Below are 20,095 nucleotides of genomic sequence, written 5' to 3'. Positions count from 1 at the left end.
ATGCCGTGCATTGTATGATATTTGTGGATTGGGTTGCGCGCCGCAACAACGCTAAATGATATGGATCGGGTTGCACGCCGCAATAATGATAATTGTGGATCGGGTTGCACGCCGCAACAATGATAAATGATATGGATCGGGTTGCACGCCGCAACAGTGTTGTTATATATTGGGATCGGGTTGCGCGCTGCAACAATTATTGATGCAAGTGTGTTTATTTTGGATATTAGTTTCTTTGTTCGCTGTAAATTCTAAGCCGCCCTTAGACTGTTACTCTGGATTTACTGTTAATACTGGTATACCCCCGCAGCATGTTTCCCCCTCCCATCTTTACTTGTTTATTCCTGCTTTGCTTTCCGTTGTATATTATATAACTGCACAGGTTTAATTGGTAGTCCGGTCCTTGCCTCGTCATTACTTCGCCGAGGTTAGGCTAGGCACTTACCAGCATATGGGGTCGGTTGTGCTGATACTACACTCTGTGCTATTTTGCACAGATCCAGGTTTTGGACAGCAGCAGCAGTAGCGTTGGAGCAGGCCTTCAGTCCAGCGAGACATCGAGGTAGCCCTGCAGGCGTCCGCAGGCCCGACGTCTCCTCTATCCTTTATTTTAGTCTGTTATCTAATTGTATTCGAGACAAACAGTTTATGTTCTCTTTCAGACGATTGTATTTAGTATTCTTAGTGGTTCGTGAGTATGGTGACACCAGTCTTGGGTATGAGGCTTATGTTGAATTTTCCGCATTTCTATTCAGTTTTCTATAATTTAAGACTTCCGCTTATTATTTAATTTCGTTGCTTTTATATTATTGCTGATAATTGCTAAAAGAGGTAAATTGGTTAATGGTAAAGGTAATTAAGGGTTGGCTTGCCTAGCTCTCATTAGTAGGCGCCATCACGACTCCCGAGGGTGGAAAATCCGGGTCGTGACACTAAGTTAGCTCAATAAAACAAAAAAATCCTACTCCCCATAAGTTTTATATGCCCTAGTTATGATTTATGAGGCTTGAAATATCTTTTGAAAAATATTATTATATTTGTTATCAAATACTATAAGAAAATAACATAAAAATACTTTTACCACAATTATTCAAAGATAACAAAACAAATTGAAGAATTTGAATCTTTTGGTATTTTAGAAATTCGTGAGTGACGATGTAGAACTCCTCATAGAAAAAATTTAAAAATAACAATAAAAGTTTTAAGTAACTAATATTGAACTACAAAAATATATAATACTATATTGAAAATATAGAGAATTATCATTTATTGGAATGAATATAAAAAGAAAAAAAATGATGACAACACTTCTTTTGAATACCTTTTGTCTTATGTTACATCCTTAATGCTTCAACTTAACACGTTTAACAATTTAATTTTTAGTACTATATTATAATGGATTTTGCTCTATTTTCTTTATTTCTTTCACGGCCGATGCTTTTCTAGTAAAAATAAATTTATGTACCTTAAAATATTTATAAACTTGAAAAATAATTATACTTACATAATGATTTTGAAAAATATTGAACTGAATTTTTTTTTGCTTATTTATTAATTCAAAGAATTAATGTTGAGATTTCATGCTTTTAAGATAATATATAAGACGAAAATTATTTTCTAACTTTTTCCCTACTCGAACAATATATTATTCTCTTTATCAATTTGTATAGTATTTATATAATGTCTTTTACCTTTTTTACCCTTTAAAAATATACTTTATATTGGACAAAATAGTAATTTGTTTATCTTCCTAATATTTAGGACTTCTGAATCAACAAAAATTTTATTTAATATATCTTTCCTTATTTGAAATCTATAGAAAATAACTTTAAAATTAATTAAAATTTTACTATAACTATACTTTTTCTATTTAGGAAAAAAAGGAATAGAATAGGTGGACTATTTCCATAAATTTACGCTATCAATTTTCCTTTCCACTAAGAGTATTTTAATTTGTTTGGCCAAGCTTGAAAACATTCACTTTAATTATACTACTCGTTTACCATTATTGCCGCTAAATCCTTTCCTTACAATATTTTCCAACGTGGTGAGTAGTTCATTATTTATTTTCTACAGAATTTAAATAAGGAAAGACATAATAAATAAAATTTTAGTTGATTTAGAAGTCCGAAATATTAGGAAGATTATCAAATTACTATTTTATCCAATATAAAATATATTTTTAAAGGGTAAAAAAGGCGAACGACATTTCACTAAGGACCTTCGTGCTTTTAATATAGTATAGATAGATATAGATATAGATGATATTAAAAAAATAGGGAATTCTGCAAATAAATTATTGCATGATCTTACAATTAACAATTAAAAACTGACTATATTTAATGCTAGTTCAAATTATTACTAAAATAGTTATCTCAAATTATTTATCATTTTAGAAGTTCAAGATAAAATTGATTATATTTTTCTTATTGTACCCTTAGTAATAATTGTCCTTGAAGATGGAAATAACACATAAATAGAATAAATATTCAATGAAGAGAGATTTTATCTTAAGACATAAAAAGGGTAAAATAGTCTAATCCCTTTCCTAATTAATGTTTCTTAAGGGACGTCTAAAAGAGAAACACGACAGATAATTTGAGAAGGATGGAGTAGTAGATAACGACAGTCAAATTACACAAGAAAATTAAGGCAAAATACAAATTTGACTGGTTGGCCGAAACTAATTTTATTTTTTAGTCAGAAAAAAGTGTGTGTGTGTGTGTGTATAGGCGGTCCTATTCATGTAGAAGAGGGGTCACCGAACCCTGTTAACTTCGGCAAATATTCTGTATATATAAGTGTATATATGTTGAAAACGACTATGTATTTTGCTTGGAACCCTTAAGATTAAAAGTTCGATTGAGACACTGATTGAATACATATATATTTTATGTACATACAACACATATATACAAAAAAAAAAATAAAATCTTGTCGTCTATTATTCTTGAAAACGGCTAAAAATATATATATATATATTTCAAATATTTCCAAAGACACGTAAGCTAGAGGGTTAAAACTATGATGTGCTTTTGTTAAATTAAAAAGGGAAACTATTAGATTGCAGGAAACCGAATACTATGCTTTGGACCCTTTACTTAAAATGTGGAAGACAACCAATAAGGATTGTGATGGAGTGGTAAGTACTCCTCCATCCTTAACCAGAGGTCTCGAGTTCGAGCCCTGGATATGGAGTCGCTTTTGTTAGGGAGCGTTTTACCCCCAAGTGGGACTTCCCGGCACGAATCCGGATTAGTCGTGCCCCAATGTGGGTATCGTGTTCACCAATTCGACTGCTTTCAACTCCTAAAAATTGAGCTTAAATAATAGAAGATCATTTATATATACGCGTACACACTTTTTTTGTCGCATTTAAACATTTCGATGTACTTTTAACAAGACGATTTACAATCATATAAATGTTTATAAAATGTTTTAGATTAAAATTTTCCTAAAAAGAATTTTATATGTAAAAGTTTGGTTCGTAGTTTGCATTGCTGGGAAGTGGGAATGATGCATTATTTTGATGCTAAGATCAACTTGTTTTGTTAATTATTATTTTTTAATTTAAATATTAAAAATTTGTAATACTTTTAAGTATTTTAAAATTTCACCTAAGTAAATTGCATTTATTATAAATCTAATTTATTGAAATGACATACAAATCCATTTATCGGTTGCAATATATAAATCACAATTGGTAAATGCGACTTACACAACAACATTAGCTGATTGCGACTTACAACTCGCATTCATATTGCAGACTTATATTGACATTTCTACTTGAAGTCCATTTATCATTTGTTTTGGGGCAGGAATTCTTTATTTCGTTGGAAGGTAGTGAAATCTAATGAAAGAAGAAAAAATCCAAATACCAACACAGTTTGCTCCTCTCCTTCAACCAGCTATGATCCCAACCAAGAGAACAACAACAATAACGCAGTAAAATTTCACAGGTGAGGGATTTGGGGAAGGTAGTGTGTATACAGACCTTACCTCTACCCCGGTGGAGTAGAGAGGTTATTTCCGATAGACCCTCGGCTCAAGCAACCGAAAAAGACGAAAAGAGACAATATATCAGTACCATTAACAGAAATTATAGAAATAATAACAGCATTATAAGAATCAGAAAATAGTTGAAACGCAATAACAATAACAAGTAAATAAGTCCCGGTGCTATGAAAAACGGAAGAATAGTGTGAACACAATATTAACCATTACCAGTCTAAGACAAACCCTATCAGACTAGCCTCACACCCGGAACGAAGTAGGATCTCAAACAAAGAAAGTTTGTATAACTACCCGTCCAGATCACCAAGTGATGTGGTCGGATGAACGGATTTTCTGCGCAATTAATTAGAGATTTCGAGTTCGAATTACGAGAATAGAGAAATTCTTAAAATTGATCGAGTCACTGAGTTGCTAAGTTGAAATGTTGAACAATATAAAATAGTTGAAATATAACAAGTTGAAGGATGAAAATCATTGAGGCTTGGATTGTGTGACCAAGGTTAGTGGCCAAACAGATGAGTATGGAGTTTTCTTTATCAATATTTTCCACTTGCAGAATTTAAGGCCCACATGTTTCTAGTTTACAGACCATGTATCTATTTGTTTTTAATTTCCAAGACATCATGGAACCAGCTGCCCCTGTGACAGAATATTCATCTATGAGCATCTTCATCATGAGCATATTCCATTAAAATGATTAGGGAAAAGGGTCAAATTTGCCTCTTAATTATGCGAAAAAGGATTAAATTTATCCTTTATTATACTATCTGTCTAAAAATAGCCCTAACGTTACCCAATTGGCTTAAATATATCCCTATTCCGGTAGAAAGGGACAGATACACCTTGCAGTAAGTGGTGTCACGTGACATCGCTTCGTCACAAGTTTTATCAAATATATATATATATATATATATATATATATATATATATATATATATATAAAAAATAAAAATATTTGGTATAAATAAAAAAAATGACACCGCTTGTATTATAGTTGATTCGTTCATTTCTTCAAATATTGACACTGATTAACGAAAATCATGTGTACACCCCTGCCAGTAGAGCTGACCAAGGTAGACACCCAATCTCACATGGCACTGACAACTTGGTAAGGTGGAGATCACGTGGAATACCACCTCACTGCCCCAGCCTATTTTATCCCTCCCCACCACCACCAGCCCACCATCAAAGCGTAATTTTTGAGGAATAAAGAAGTCTGTCTTAGAAATCGACCCAGTACTAAATTTCTTTGCAAAGATCCATGAGTTCTGCAATAATTTTGAGGTATTATTATTTTTAGCTCGCGTCGGAAAATATTTATATTCGATAGTCGAAAAACTTTATAAATGTATAATTTTTGTATATATATATATATACAAAAAAAATTATAAAAAATATACATTTTTTCGACTATTATTTTGAGAGCGGCTATACAGTGTCATTTTTTCAATAACTAATAATAATTTTCTCATCCTCAAGCACAAAATTGAAAGTACAATTTTAAGCCTATGAAGAAGAAAAAAGTATAGCCTTGCTATTTGTGGAGCTTGATGGTTGCGGAAGGAATGATGTTATGATTAAGCTTCTTTTGGTGCGACGTTGTTCTTGTTTCGAAGGAAAGGAATTACTGTATGAGAGCAGATCTCTCCAAATTCCCCTTAAACTGACATGCCGAATGAGTCTGGTGCACAAAGTATTTTGCGTTCACGCAGGGAAGAGAAAGGACCGCATACCAAAGTGTATGATGTAGACAGTTTACCGTAATGCAAGCATTAGTGGCTGCTTGCTAAAACCCGTGACCCATAGGTAACACGGAAACAACTTTACCTTTGCTCGAAGACCTACTGGCCGGTATGCTACAAGCGGCTATCTGATGTCATTTCTACTCTCTTGTAAAGTTGGCGTAACTGGTAAAGTTGTTGTCATGTGACTAGGAGGTCACGTGTTCGAGCCGTGAAAACAACCTCTTGCATTTGTAATGCTGCATACAATGGGCCCCTTATTGTCCGACTCTTCCTCGCACATAGTGGGAGCTTAGTGCACCAAGGCAGCTAGTAAAGTTGATGAATGGTTTCTGATTCATGTTCTTGCTGTGTTACAAATGATAAAAGCCAGCTTTCTTACCGTCAATGGATGCTTTGCTGATTATCCGACCTACCACCATTAATGTATTCAATAACCAGAATATAGGAAGGAAAATCGATCGGCTGGCGTTGCTGATCCATAATCTATAATGTTCCTGTTGTTTATCTAGCAAAGAGAGAGAATGTAAACTTAAACAGAATATAAGGTTTTATACACATAATATTTACAGCAGGATGGACTATGGAGTACATTTTGACAAAATTTCCTGGCGATAATCTGATGCCTGGGTTTTGGAGAGGAAAGAGTGAATATTTTGAAGATGTGGTTCCCAACGTCTATTTCATACAACGCACGGGCAAAGTAAGAAAAAGGAACGAAAGGTGGAGACTTTTAAATGTCCAAACGCAAGAACATTCTTTAGTTTGAAAGTTTAGGACGTTCTTTTCAACCCAATTTCCTTTCCCCTTTCTCCAAACATCAAATACTTTTTTCAACTTATTTTTCTAAAATGCACATTGTTTTTGTAATCGAATATCTTGTATCAATATCAATTTTGTCATGCCAACTATCCAAGATCCATCAGTGCAAATACCAAATGATTTGGCAATTTCACCCTCTGCACATAAATCTACACAGTACAGATCCAGAGACACCCGAAATATTCTCAAAGTTAATGTTCTGTACATTAAGAACCTTTGTCCCATTCAACCCTTCTCTTTCTTCAAGAGCCATGCTTACTTGCGCATGCAGGAAGTTCTGGACTTGAGGTTGCTGCGACACCTCTATAAGTCAGCCAAACTAAATTTAACAACAAACCGCGCTTACTCTTGTTCCAATTTCAGGAAACTTAGACTTTAGCACCAATCTTGTAATCTGCTAATGAAGTAGTCTCTACAGCTTCAACAGTAGATCCAGGCTCTTTCTTGTCCAACCCAAAGAACGAGCAATTTTGAAATGCATCCAGACTGCTAGCTATGAGGCGGTTCAAGCCACCAAGACTATTATCACTCAAAATTAGGTCTTCACTATGATATCTACATGAAGGTGCGTCCAACTCTAGCGGTCCTAAAGAGTCTGGCTGCAAAGTTGAAAAAGAGGAATTAGGTAAATACACGCCTGAAGCTGACATACTAGGTGGTTGTATGTATAAAGTAAACGATGCCAACACAACTAATAGCAAAAAGGCAGACGTTAATTATCCAAAACATCTCCATTCAGACGTATAAGCAGGACAAGTAAGAAAATATTTACCCAATATATGTCAGAGAGCCCACTAAGATCCTTTGTAGAACCACCCAAAGCTTGTGCGTGACACTCATCCACTGGATCTTCATGAGCAGGTTCATCAGTTAAAGGTTCCATTTTCCCAGGCAAATCCTGCAAAAGAAAATAAGGTTGATGTATAAGCTCCACCTGTAACTAGCCAAAAATGATGCATGCTTGATAAGATTCTCTGACATAAACCTTTACTCCTGCATCCAACAATAGGGAAGATGACTGAGAAATGTGCTGGCAGTTCTCTGCACCAACATTGCTGGATGAATTGTGCGCTTTACGTCTGAAAGCAACATCTTTTTGAAATGCAAAAGCATCACATGTATCTTCAGCATTCCAAATGGAAGATGCTTGAGGTGGAAGAGCCATCTGAGATTCAGCTTTGCTCTGATGTTTATATATATGAGCAGCAATTGCTGCGTCAAACGAGTCGCAGCTAAATGGCATCTGCTGGAGAAAGTGAGAGCTTCCAGGTAAAGTTGATTCAATGCAGTCTGTTTCCTCGTCGTCAGGTGCATCAGAGAGAAGATCTCCAACACTTATGTTGGTAAGGCTATCTTCCCAGTCCCCTGCTGATAAAGCACTGTTCTTGCTTCCCTGCATATCATGCTAACAGAAAGCAAAGTAAATATTCAGGAATAGAATAATGAGCAATCAAAGAAAAATATCATAAGTTTGGCACATTTAGCTGTTAATGAGACTCCTTTTCTTGAGAAAGTTTTTTGATTTCGTAGAGAGAGGTAGATTAGTTTAGATCACTAAGTCGCAACTGATTCAATGATATGCAATCCAACCTTCTTTTAAAGCAAAAATGACTGCCCTTAACACACAACACAACCAGAATAAAATAGGGAGAACCTCAAAATTCATTTGCTTCAACTTGAACATCTGATGATAAAACTTCAGTTTCTTCCCAGCAAGTAAAAACATGTTTTACACAATCATTATCTTGGCATGAACTGGAAACTGATAACTTCACTTACCAATCAGACAAAGTCCAGAGGCGGATCCAGGATTTAAATTCTATGGGTTCAACTTTTAAGGTTTTGAGCATTGAACCCATTATATTTTTAAAGTTATGGGTTCATATCTACTATTTTTTCAATTTTAACAAATTCTTTAACATATAAATTTTACTCTGCGTTCAAAAGCTATGGATTCAATTGAACCCGTCATTGGCACGCTGCATCCGCCCCTAAGACAAACAAGTGCTAAATGAAAAATGTGTTACGATTGTTAACTTCTTGTCACATAATACGTTATACAGTATATCTTGAGTTTCCCTAGCTTAGTGACTGAGTACTCACTTCGGTAATAGCTGATCTAAAGGGGATATCTTTTATTGCCTAATTTTGTTCCTTCTGCATGTGGGTGATTGTACAGTCATGGTTTTACTGACCATTTTAGAAATATTGGATCAACTGCTCAGGCTTTTAGCCTTTGGACAATTTTCAAAAAATAGACTGTCAAGAAATTAATACATAAAGATTTATCACGCAACAAACTTCTCAAGACAGCGGGCACAGGATCCAAATTAGGAATAAGACTTAATCCCTAGATCTCCTCAATCACCCTCTCTTGAACAGCAAGATTATAGCAAGGTTGTTTGCTACTTGGACCAATTCCGTTAGTATTTCCTTCCCTGATTCAAATGCAAACATTTTCATGATCACTGTACTCCTGAAAAAATGATGTGTCCTGGGATGCTACTTAAAATAGGCGGTTTCTTTCTATGGGATCCTTATCCCGTTTGACATTTTACCAGCAGATTTTACTCTGTCTCTTATCTCAGACTAAAACCTAATGCTAACCATCTCGCAAAAAAATTGTATCTATAATTATTTCCTTAACAAACTATTGCATCATCAAGATAAGTTGGTCTTCAACACATCTGACATAGGAAAAAAAGGGCAGCCCGGTGCATTAAGCTCCCGCAACACCTCCAGAGCGTAATTCAAATACTAGAAGAATAGAATAGCCTCTATAAAACTGACCCAAGTTTACTGAAATCCATCATGTGATAGGATAACTCAGTAAGTTACAAAAAAGGTGTGCTGTGACTTTAATCATCACACAAAAAGCAGACAATAGAAGCAAACATACATCAGCTGATAGTAGAAGAACCAAAAAGAATTCAACTGAATTGTCAGTTTTCCTATTTTCTACAGAGCAAATCAAGCTAGACTGATAATGAGAGTGAGACTAAAGAAAAGAAAATACCATCTCAACTTGTTTCTCTGTGGTTATAGCCCCGTTCTCCCGTCTATGCATTGGCAGAGTTTCATTATCATCCGAATTGTAGGTATTCACACCCATGGTAGCTTGCAAGTTTGACTCACCAGACAGCTCGGTAGAGGAGGATGTCACAGTCATTCTTGGGTTAGAAACTAGTGGTTCTTTAGAAAAACGTACAAGTTTACCATGGGATGATGCTAGTACTTCCTCATTCTTTTCTTCTGTTATGTTAGTGTTAGTATTTTGGGTAAAGGAAGTGGTAGATGACAATGGTGCTTGAAACGTTCCAAGCTCAGAATTTGGAAACCAACTATATCTAAAAGAAGGAAAAATAAGTCAGTTGCACAGCTACTGCAGAGATAAATTCGTAAGGATACAAAAAGAAAACGTAAAACAAGGACCTGAGACGGAAAACTGGAGGGCTTCCAATCAGATTATATACATCTGCAGCACTTAATGTAGTATCTTTGGTCCATCTCAGGGATTGCACCAGGTTTTCCATCTGAACATGGTAAGGAAAAAGCACCAGTTCTCCAGTTGCTATGCTCGAGCTTCCCCATTTACGATTGAGATGTTCCAAAATGGATGACATCTTTTTCCTATTACTTAGAGTGAGTTCCAAGTATGGGTTATGATTATCCTGACACAGAAAGGAAAGAGAAGTGATAGCAAATAAATTTGACATCAAATGTAGTAACCAGTTAACCACAGCACAGCAAAGAGATTTACTTGACCTACCATTTCCAGGGCTCTTCTAGTTCCTTCATCAACAGGAAACAGCTGGAGCTTGAGTTTCATACAACTCTGTAACTTGGTCTCATTTAACAGATTTTGTGATAAAGTCGGCAAAGAAGGCACATCTTTCCCGACATGTTCAAATCCATTTATACCTGCAAGTTATTCACAAAAAGGATGGCTAGAAGTTAGATACATTTGATGGAATCAACAATCCTCAATGGCAACAGGAAAAGCTGCAGCTAACTGCTAACCCTGTGAATTCTGCACCAGTCCAACATCTTTATCGATAGTTGCCCGTTCCAAATGCTCGGCAGCATCAGCTACCAATGAAACTCCAGCAATTGCAGCCTTCTCCCACCTTTTATATGCAGCTGTTGATACAGAACCTGCCACCCAGAGATGATACAATCAAGAGTTGAGCTCAGAGACGACTTTGTTATTTAGGAAAATCAAAAGCAAAAGAACACCAGAAAAAAAAAGACAGAGCAGTAGACAGACTATATCAGTGATAGGAATATCACTGTTAACACTCCTCTGAACAATGTCAGTTAAGGTATGGAGGGTGGGATGAAGAGAACATTTTAGCTTGCCACTGCAATGGTATGTGCAATGCAGTCAGATATTTTGTGATCCCATCTGAAAGTAGTGTGTAAGAGTGGAAGAAGACCAAAACACATATGTCCATGTAAAATGAAACACCTATACTCATAGTTACATAATAGGCCATACAAGAACAATTACTACTAAATGTAAAAGAATCTGAGCAACCAACTCAAAACATATGGAATGGTAGGAGTAGCTTGAGATCTTTATAAACCACTTATGCCCTTATATATCCAATATAGAGCAATCTATATCTATAACATATGATTTGCTAGAAGATGCAGGGAAAGCATAAAAGCCAAAAGAAGCAAAAGGGCAGCCCGGTGCACAAAGCATCCTGCATCCACACAGGATCCGGAGAAGGGCCTCACCCCAAGGGGTGTGATGTAGACAACCTACCCTAATGCAAGAATTAGTGGCTGCTTCCACGGCTCGAACCTGACCTATAGGTCACACGGAGACAACTTTACCATTGCTCCAAGGCTCCCCTTTATAAAAGCCAAAGAAGCAATAATTGCAATTCATTCATGAGCTTTATAACTAACAAACCTATCTTTCGTCGATGTCTAGCATTTTTCACTGGAAAAGAGTCTACTTTTGTGTTGCTTCTATTTACACCCATAGTCACATGGCGTTTTAGAGAAGAGCCTTTTCCAGATCCAAATTTCTGTACGTCCTGGTTGTCCAGAAGAACCACTTTGACTGTCCGACTATCATTAGTTGACACTCTGCTAAGACTTGAAAGAGATGCAGCAGCTGTAGAACTACTTTCTCCTTGAGAAGGACGCCTTCTTACATTCTTTTTCCGGTCTTTCAACAGCTGACTCTCCTTTATGACAATAAATGTGTGTTTAGTCCAACTAAGAATAAAAGAAATAATGCTGAAACATGGGGCACAAAAAGTTGATGTTCTGACTGACCAAAGTCTCGATAAATATTTTAAATCTCCGTGGTTTCAAGTGAAGCTTTGAAGCTTTACAGCTAGACTTTTCCAGTAAAGACCACCTACAGTCAAAGTCAAGGTAGCTATATTATTACAAGTAGCTATTTAACATGTACAAGTGTCAAAACTAAGCTGCATTTGCTCCAACTTCACATTATAAATTTGTAGCAGATAGACAGACAAAGTCATTGGTTTACTTCTCCAAACCAGCAAATATTTAACATATCATACAGCTGATTCACTTCACCACCGGGAGACATAAGTGTAGCATGCCTCACACATAATTTCCACAGTCATATACAATATTTTAGAAGTTAAAGGAAACTTTGAACCCATCCTTACATTAAACCATAGCAGCTTCTATGTCATAAAAATGGATTAAAAGAGGATCATGCTGCTAACGAAATGGCACAAAATCATTTCCGGCCAAACTTTCATTAGCTTGAAACAACCAGAGAGAGGTAAATGACTAGGTTATGCTTCCACGTACCATCGCAGCATTGCAGCATTAGTGTCCTTGGAATTTTTGGCATCAAGACTAAGTTCCGGACCCAACAACTTGTTCATACGCCTCACAAGACGATAATAATAATGTCTGACCTGACAAATCAAAGAAATAAAGGTGTCAAAAAAAAAGGAAAAGATAAGTGAAGGAAAAACCATAGTAAAAAAGATATCTGGATAAGTAAATAAATAAATGACACCATATATCACCTGATCCTTGTTTTTACTCTGCACACGACTAGTAATTTTCTCAAAGTTCTGAAAAAGTAAGTGTCACATCCACAGTCATTATTGATCCCACAAGAAAAACAAAAACTAAAGAGGAAGCCAGCTATATATACACAAACACAGTGAATACCTTGCCAACTTGTCGCAGTGCAGAGAAAAAGCTTTCTTCCTCCTGACGTGTCCATGCAGCCCATTGACGTGTCTGCCTTTTGGCTGCATTGGTAATTAATATCCCAGCAGCAGAAATGACAAGTTAGCCATCAGCAACTAGAGAACAATTAAGTCTAAGACAGATAAGATAAAGCACATATTTTGATGACATACCTGGTTTCTGCAGCATAACCTGGTCTTGGGACAATGATACCTGCTGTGTCACTGCATGATCATGTATCAGCACGGGCAGCTGTGAAGCAGGATGATCTTCTGAGGTTATCACTGGCTGTGCTGCTGCAGGATGTTGTGTATCATCAGAAACTCCATCCTTGCACATAAGTGTCTCAGGATGGAGGCATCTGTCACACTCTAAGGAGACCTGTGGCTCCATTTGCATGTTGAAGTCATCCGAAGTACTAGCTTTGCATTCTACTTTCAACTATAAACACCCGAAGATACTTCTCAGACCTCCAATCCAACTGATAAAATGTGCAGATAAAAAGGTACCTACCAGAGCAAATAAAAGACCACTCAACATTCAAACAGAGAAATTCAAGATTGAATAATACACATACAGTCAGACTTGCAGACTCAGGAAATAACATTGCTCTCTGTATATATCAACATACTACACCATATAAATCCATGCATATGCACATGCTCAGAATATGTACCCTTCAAGATCCATTATCCTGGTAAGAGACTAGGTATGCACTAATTTCAAGGTGGAAAAAGGACGAGACAAAAAAAGGAATAAAAAAGAAAAAAGATGTAAAAGAACTAACGGGTCGTTTGGTTTGAAGAAAAGTTATGTTGGGATTAGTTATGCTGGTATTATTTCTTATGGACTGCTTGGTATGTTGTATTAATTTTGGGATTATCAATTTTACTGCTTTATCCTGGGATAACTATTCCACTCTCTGGCAGATATAAGTTATCCAAGTACTGTTTCTAATTCTGAGATAACTTATCTCAGAATTAGTAACCAAACAAGGGATAGGTGATACTAAATGTTTATCCTAGTATTACTTTTGCTTATCCATCATACCAAACAACCCCTAAATGTTACAATAGCTTCAGTATACCTCATGTGTTAAAGCAACCAGGAACAAATGTGGAAGAACTGACAGTTCAACTCAGTCTCAAACCATACTTGGTAGAGAGGATCTTATCGAAAAACCTTAGACAGGACTGGTTTCAGCGAATCATAAGATTCATCAATGGAACTTAAAAGCTATAGCCGAAGTATGGGTGTTTTCTAAATGATAATAAGTCGTAGAAACCATAATCCCCATGAAAGTAGGATACAATATTTTTAGTCAACCTACTAATCTATACTATATTAAAAGCACGAAGGACCTTAGCGAAATGTCGTTCGCCTTTTTTATCCTTTAAGAATTAATTTTGCACTAGACAAAATAGTCATTTAACTCATTTTCCTAATATATAGGACTTGAAAATTAATTACTATATTTTATGTATTAAATCATTCCTTATTTAAACTGGGTAGAAAATCCTAAAATTTAGGACTTTAAAATCAATTAAACTTTTACCTTATATTAATCACTTAAAAAAAACACCAACATTTCCTTTCATTATCAAGAGATACATTACCTATTATATATTTTCTTAATTCTACAATATCAGTAAAATACTACTACCAATGAATTAATATTTTCCTAGAATAGATTATTGGAACTTAAAACTAACGGTTTTTTTTGTCTCAATTACAAATAAACAAAAACTGCAGTCCTTGGAGTATGTGTCAAGTAGTATAAGAAATAATTTATTGAATAGTCAATTAATTAATTCTTAATACTTAACAGTTTAAATGAATTAAAATTTTACGCACTAAAATCTTTTTTATTTGAATTATGCAGAAAATCCTACCATTCACAACTTTTTTTTTGGTAATACCATTCACAACTTTAAAACTGTTAAGAGTTTACTTTATACAAATCTATGTTTAGGAGTTTAAAATTAATTAAAATTTTACTTATTAATTTTTTTCTTATTTAAATTATGTATAAAGTCCAAAACCTTTAAAATATAAGAGTTTATTGTATGTAAATCTTACACTTAAAAACTTATACTATATTAAAAGCACAAAGGCCCTTGGCGAAATGTGTTCGTCTTTTTTACCTTTTAAAATTAGAGTTCACCCTAGATAAAAAAGTTATTTAATTATCTCCCTAAGATTTAGGACCTTTAAGTTAACCAAATTTTTTAAGAATTTAAAATCAACAATATAATCATATTCTATTTACCAACGCCATATCTTTTAAGACAAGATAATTACTTTCGTTGTCTTTTAATTTTGATACAAAGTTAGAAAGGTTCTGAGTCTATATGAACGAATATTATGTACCTTGGTTACAAAAACAAATATTACCACCATGTAAGAAATAGACATATAGATTTCAAGGGGGGAAAAAGACTCAACCCGAGAAAAAAAATCAAAACATATTTTAATACTTTTAATCTCTTTGTTATATAAAAATAATTTATTTCCTACATAAAATATTTATTTTAGAGTGTTGACAATTAAATTAGGTTTTATTTTTTATTCTTCATGGAAATGGAAAACTAATTTTACTTACTTATAATCTATAGTCGTAATAAATATTGTTTACTAAACCTTCCTCTAAATTAGAAAAATCAATCTTTAAATATATAATTCTCTACCATATTTTTTTATGTTGAGCAAGTTTTTAAATTTTTAATCTCTTTTATTATAAAAAGTAGCTTACCTTCATTTTTCTACATAAAATATTTGTGTTAAAATCTTGAAGAAATTAATTGTGAAAAGTTACCATTTATTGTAAAGCTTCATTATTTTTAGTATTCATAAAAATGTTATTATTTCCTTGTAGGGTTATCTTAGGAACGCTAGATCTCCTTTTCAAAAATTTAAGTTATTATTTAATTTTTCAAGCTTTTAATATTTAAAAATAATAACTATTTAATTAATATTATTGGATGAAGATCTAAGAAAATTTGTTTAGAGAACAGCTTCCCGAGGACTGGCCTAATTAGGTGACTGGAGTTTTATGAAAAATTGCATTATTTAGTAGATATATTTGGGGATGTAGTGACGCATCTACCGAATAAACAATCAGGTAAAATATTTATATCCAACAGTTAAAGTTTATAATATTTTGATGAAATAACAATTTTGACAAATTGTGACGTAATATAATACTATCATTGGTCTAATTGATAGTCGAAATTTGTATTACTTGTATTCCAAAGAGATGTTAGACGAGATACAACAACATGACATATTTATTTCTTATTTTACTAGATATTATAATTATAAATATATGTTAAGAAGATATTGTTTCAATGTACACAATAATTTATTTATATATTTTATACTGATTGACGCAAAACACACGTGCAACGCACGTACACTAAAGCTAGTAGCTCTAAAAGAAAACCAAGATATTTAATATGCTAAAGCAACAACATATAAATATCTCCAAAACTATTTGAGTGAATGTCATACTGAAAAGAATAAGTTCGGCAAACCATAGTCTTGGTCAACGAGGAATCTGGAGAAGTAAATATTTAAGAACTTGAAGCAACTTAAAGTAATTAGGTAAACACAGTACTCCCTCCGTCCAATTTATGTGGCACCGTTCGAATTTGGAGAGTCAAACAAGTTATTCTTTAACAGCGATATTTTCTTACGCGTTTTAAATATTTTGAATTGTTAATTATTGTGACTTATAATTTTACGTAGTTCCCAAATATGTAAATTTTATTTCAATTCTTTTTTAAGATTCTATGTCCAAATTCACGGTCAAAAGGATAACTTGGTGCACTAAGCTCCCGCTATGCGCGGGGTCCAAGGAAGGGCCAGACTACAAGGGTCTATTGTATGCAGCCTTACCCGTCATTTCTACAAGAGCCTGTTTCCACGGCTCGAACCCGTGAGCTCCTGGTCACATGGCAGCAACTTTATCAGCTATGCCAAGGCTCCCATTCTCCAAATTCACGATCAAAATTAAGAAATTTGACACTCGAAATCCAAATGGTGTCACATAAATTGGTATGGCGGGAGTATTATAGAGAGCCTAGAAAAGTTTATCATGCATGGATAAAGAGTATCAACTGAAAATTACCCACACGCGAATCATTTTTCTTTTTTAATTGTTCTCCATCATACATATTGAATACTTCGGACAACCTTTCATATGTTTTTCTTAAAACATTCAACCCAAAGGTTTTCAAAGCAGTAAATTGAAAACTAAATATTTAGAAATCTACAATGCAAACTGAGACAACTTTCCAAAAGTTTAAATCATGTTGGTTGATGTCCTAAATTTTACGCATATGTATCATGCATGTACATATGTGTCCTTATCAAAATATATATAAGTATATATGTGTGTGTGGTCCTGACATGCACATAGAAAATATTTCTAAAGTAGATCAATTAAAGGTAAATTGCTTTTATTTAGAAAACTAGTTCATTATGCAAATAGAAGCTCGAATGGATAAAGGATGAAAAGGAATGATTGCAGTAAAGTCACATATTACTGTTGTTATTTTTCCTTTTTGCTTTAGTAAAGTCACAAATTAGTTATAGAAACTATGGAATTATACACAGAGGTGCCATTCAAATTAAATACATGAATGTTCTAAAACTTGCAGAATTCATGTCTTCTACTTACATCATAATTCTTCTGTGCACAAACTAGTTGTTTTCTTTTAGGAATAAAGTAAGCATGTAACGAAATAAGTACATGCAGTAGGTCACTGGTTCAACAAAATTGGGAATTAATACGGTCCATCTACATTGTTAACATTTTTTTTACGACAGCAAAAGGAAAGAGTCAGTAAACACGTTGAGGTTAATATGAGTAGGAACCGATACTCCATCAAAATATATCTGATTTTTCTCCCTCTCCGAAATCCACCAGATGACATTGGGAATAGTATACATTTCGCGCTTTCCTCCCAAACTAGCTCGGATATGCATTTGTAAATGATCTGGGAATTGCCCAATCCCTAACAGGTTTCGGAATATATCCCACGGCTCCCTTGCTACCCACAGTGTAGGAACACATTTTTTTCTTTTCACTATTCGAATATATCATCTTAGTGCCATGTTGTTTATTATTAATATTAATACAACCATTATTTACTTGTTAAAAAACAAAATATATAAGTGGAAAAGAGATGATTTAATTGTTAATTAATGAACTTGTTACTTTTTAGGAAAAGGAAATTAGAGATTAATGCTAGTCACTTGAATGCAGTTTTGAATGTGAATCAAAATTTTAATTGGTGTTTGAACTTAATTTGCATAGTCTTTACTTCATCTATCTCCCTTAATTATAGTTTTCAGTTACTCTTTTTTATAAAGACCTTTAGGTACTTTATTCATATAATTGCTTTTAGTGTTTATGGTTATTTTTCTGGCCTTACATATTTTTCTTTTGTTGCTTCATTGCACCTTTTTTTTTACTAAAGCTCACACTTCTATTGTGCTTTGAGCTTAAAGCTCCAAAAATCTGAGACTCTTTTCTACGCTTCTCGTCTTTGACAACACCAGCAAGAACTCTACAGGTAAATTGATATAATATACATTTTTCAATTCATGCAAAAAGTCATAAAACGAAAGAGTTTGTGCATTAAGCTATGTATTGATGACAGTTTGCTCTCAAAATGTCCGCTATTCTATTTGATATAAGTCTCCAAAAGGATGCTGGGCGGCACTGTGATTGATAAGGCTTTAAGCGTCTACAACTAGTTCCTCAGTTATGTACTCCCTCCATTTCCTTTTATGTGACGGTGTTTGACTGAGTATAGGGTTTAAGAAAGAAAAAAAGATTTTTGAGACCTGTGGTCTTGAACATGTCATGACATCCATTTTAAAAAAAGACATGCCATGACATTTATGTGGCTATAAAATCATGTCATTAAGGGTAAAATGAGAAGTTTAAAGTTAAAAATTAAAAGGTATAGACCATTTTGGAACAAACCAAAAAAGAAATAATGTAACATAAAACGGAACAGAGAAAGTACTTACTTTTAGCCTTCCATGTTACAATATAAAGATACAACTCCTTTATCGGTCTTGATTATACTCAATTAGGCAAGATCTCAATCCCGCTAGACGTTATAAAGGGATTGATATCGAAGGAATCCAGGGCAAAAGGGTGGTGGAGTTAGAACTCCAATAACCCAAGTTTAATTCATGAGATTCAAGGAGACATATCACATAGCTATTATTTTCTCGTGCTCGATTTTAGATGAAACTAAAGCTCATGATGTTCTCATCCATATATCATGTTCATAGCTCTCTAATTGCACATTGTTCTACTACGTTTTGGTCCAAAAAATTAAAGCTTGCTACGAAAGCAACATACTTCGTTTAATTTAGTTCAAGCTTATTATAACTAGATATTTTGGTTTCCGATCACACTATAGCCTAAGTTATATCCATCGTAAATTAAACTAGAAATCAATCAAATTCTACCAAAATTGAATACGGGAAAAGCCTAAAATCAGCAATTGCGAATTTCTATAGACCACAGATAAGTTCCTGAGGAATAATGTACTATATAATTCCATACCAACACTAATCAGCAACAGATAATGAAATTAAAGCTTTGAATCTAATAATTAAACAAATAAAACAGGAAAATTAGGGCAAAATTCACGTAATTCAGGTCGGTTTCGGAGTAGGAAGAGTTAAAAACAGTTACCGGAAAAAATCACCGGAGAAGTTGAATGAAGAACGCCGTCAGGAAACCAAGCGGCAAGGCGGCACCGGCAGAAAGAAGCAAAGTGGAAATAAGGAAAGTAGATTCGAATTAGGAATGGATCGATTGGTCACAGAGGAAATTGAAAAGGAAAGGAAAGGAGAGGAACAAAAGTTTACAATATGAGGAAAATTACACACACATGACAAAAAAATAAGAGAATTAAGATTTATTTCCCCTTCAAAATTCCTTTTACAATACGAGGAACATAATTAACCGCTTATGTTCAAATTTAAGTTTTAACTTCAACCCTTGAACTCCATACATATGGGGGCAAAATTGTCAATTATAATTACAATAATAGTATCACAATTTAATGACTTATATTGATTCATACTTTGTTCAGGAGGAATATAAGAATGTGTATATGATAAAGAAAAGGGATTGTTACACAAATAGCCAACCAGATTCAATGTTTATATTTTCTAGACGATATAAATAGATTATATATTGATTATACATATATTATATATAAATTATGCATATATTATACATTTGCTGGTTATTTTAAATTTAAAAGATTTGGTAGACGGCCATTTGA

At 34.1% G+C, this 20,095-nt stretch overlaps 1 protein-coding gene across 3 annotated transcripts; it reads right to left on the bottom strand.

Annotated features, from left to right (window-relative positions):
- Positions 1-6,259: 6,259 nt before the first annotated feature.
- On the bottom strand, positions 6,260-19,745 carry LOC109216681 (TSL-kinase interacting protein 1). 3 transcript variants are annotated; one of them, XM_019380856.1, is made up of 14 exons: positions 19,498-19,745; positions 12,950-13,285; positions 12,756-12,838; positions 12,608-12,655; positions 12,384-12,493; positions 11,871-11,955; positions 11,500-11,779; positions 10,599-10,733; positions 10,348-10,499; positions 10,011-10,249; positions 9,595-9,925; positions 7,564-7,971; positions 7,351-7,476; positions 6,260-7,177 (listed from the first exon to the last, which is right to left on the bottom strand). In XM_019380856.1, the coding sequence occupies exons 2-14, from the start codon at positions 13,173-13,175 to the stop codon at positions 6,947-6,949; spliced, it is 2,454 nt and encodes an 817-aa protein (XP_019236401.1). In that variant the 5' UTR covers positions 13,176-13,285; positions 19,498-19,745; the 3' UTR covers positions 6,260-6,946. The 3 variants fall into 3 exon arrangements, with proteins under 3 accessions (XP_019236401.1, XP_019236399.1, XP_019236400.1); XM_019380854.1 differs by having other exon boundaries at positions 7,564-7,983; positions 19,498-19,744; XM_019380855.1 differs by having other exon boundaries at positions 7,564-7,983; positions 12,950-13,217; positions 19,498-19,744.
- Between the last annotated feature and the right edge of the window lie 350 nt (positions 19,746-20,095).

Source organism: Nicotiana attenuata, unplaced genomic scaffold, assembly GCF_001879085.1.
Source record: "Nicotiana attenuata strain UT unplaced genomic scaffold, NIATTr2, whole genome shotgun sequence".
In the NCBI taxonomy this organism is placed as follows: Eukaryota; Viridiplantae; Streptophyta; class Magnoliopsida; order Solanales; family Solanaceae; genus Nicotiana; species Nicotiana attenuata.
The sequence above is the reverse complement of the archived record's forward strand: the minus strand, read 5'-3'. Positions and strand labels throughout refer to the sequence as shown.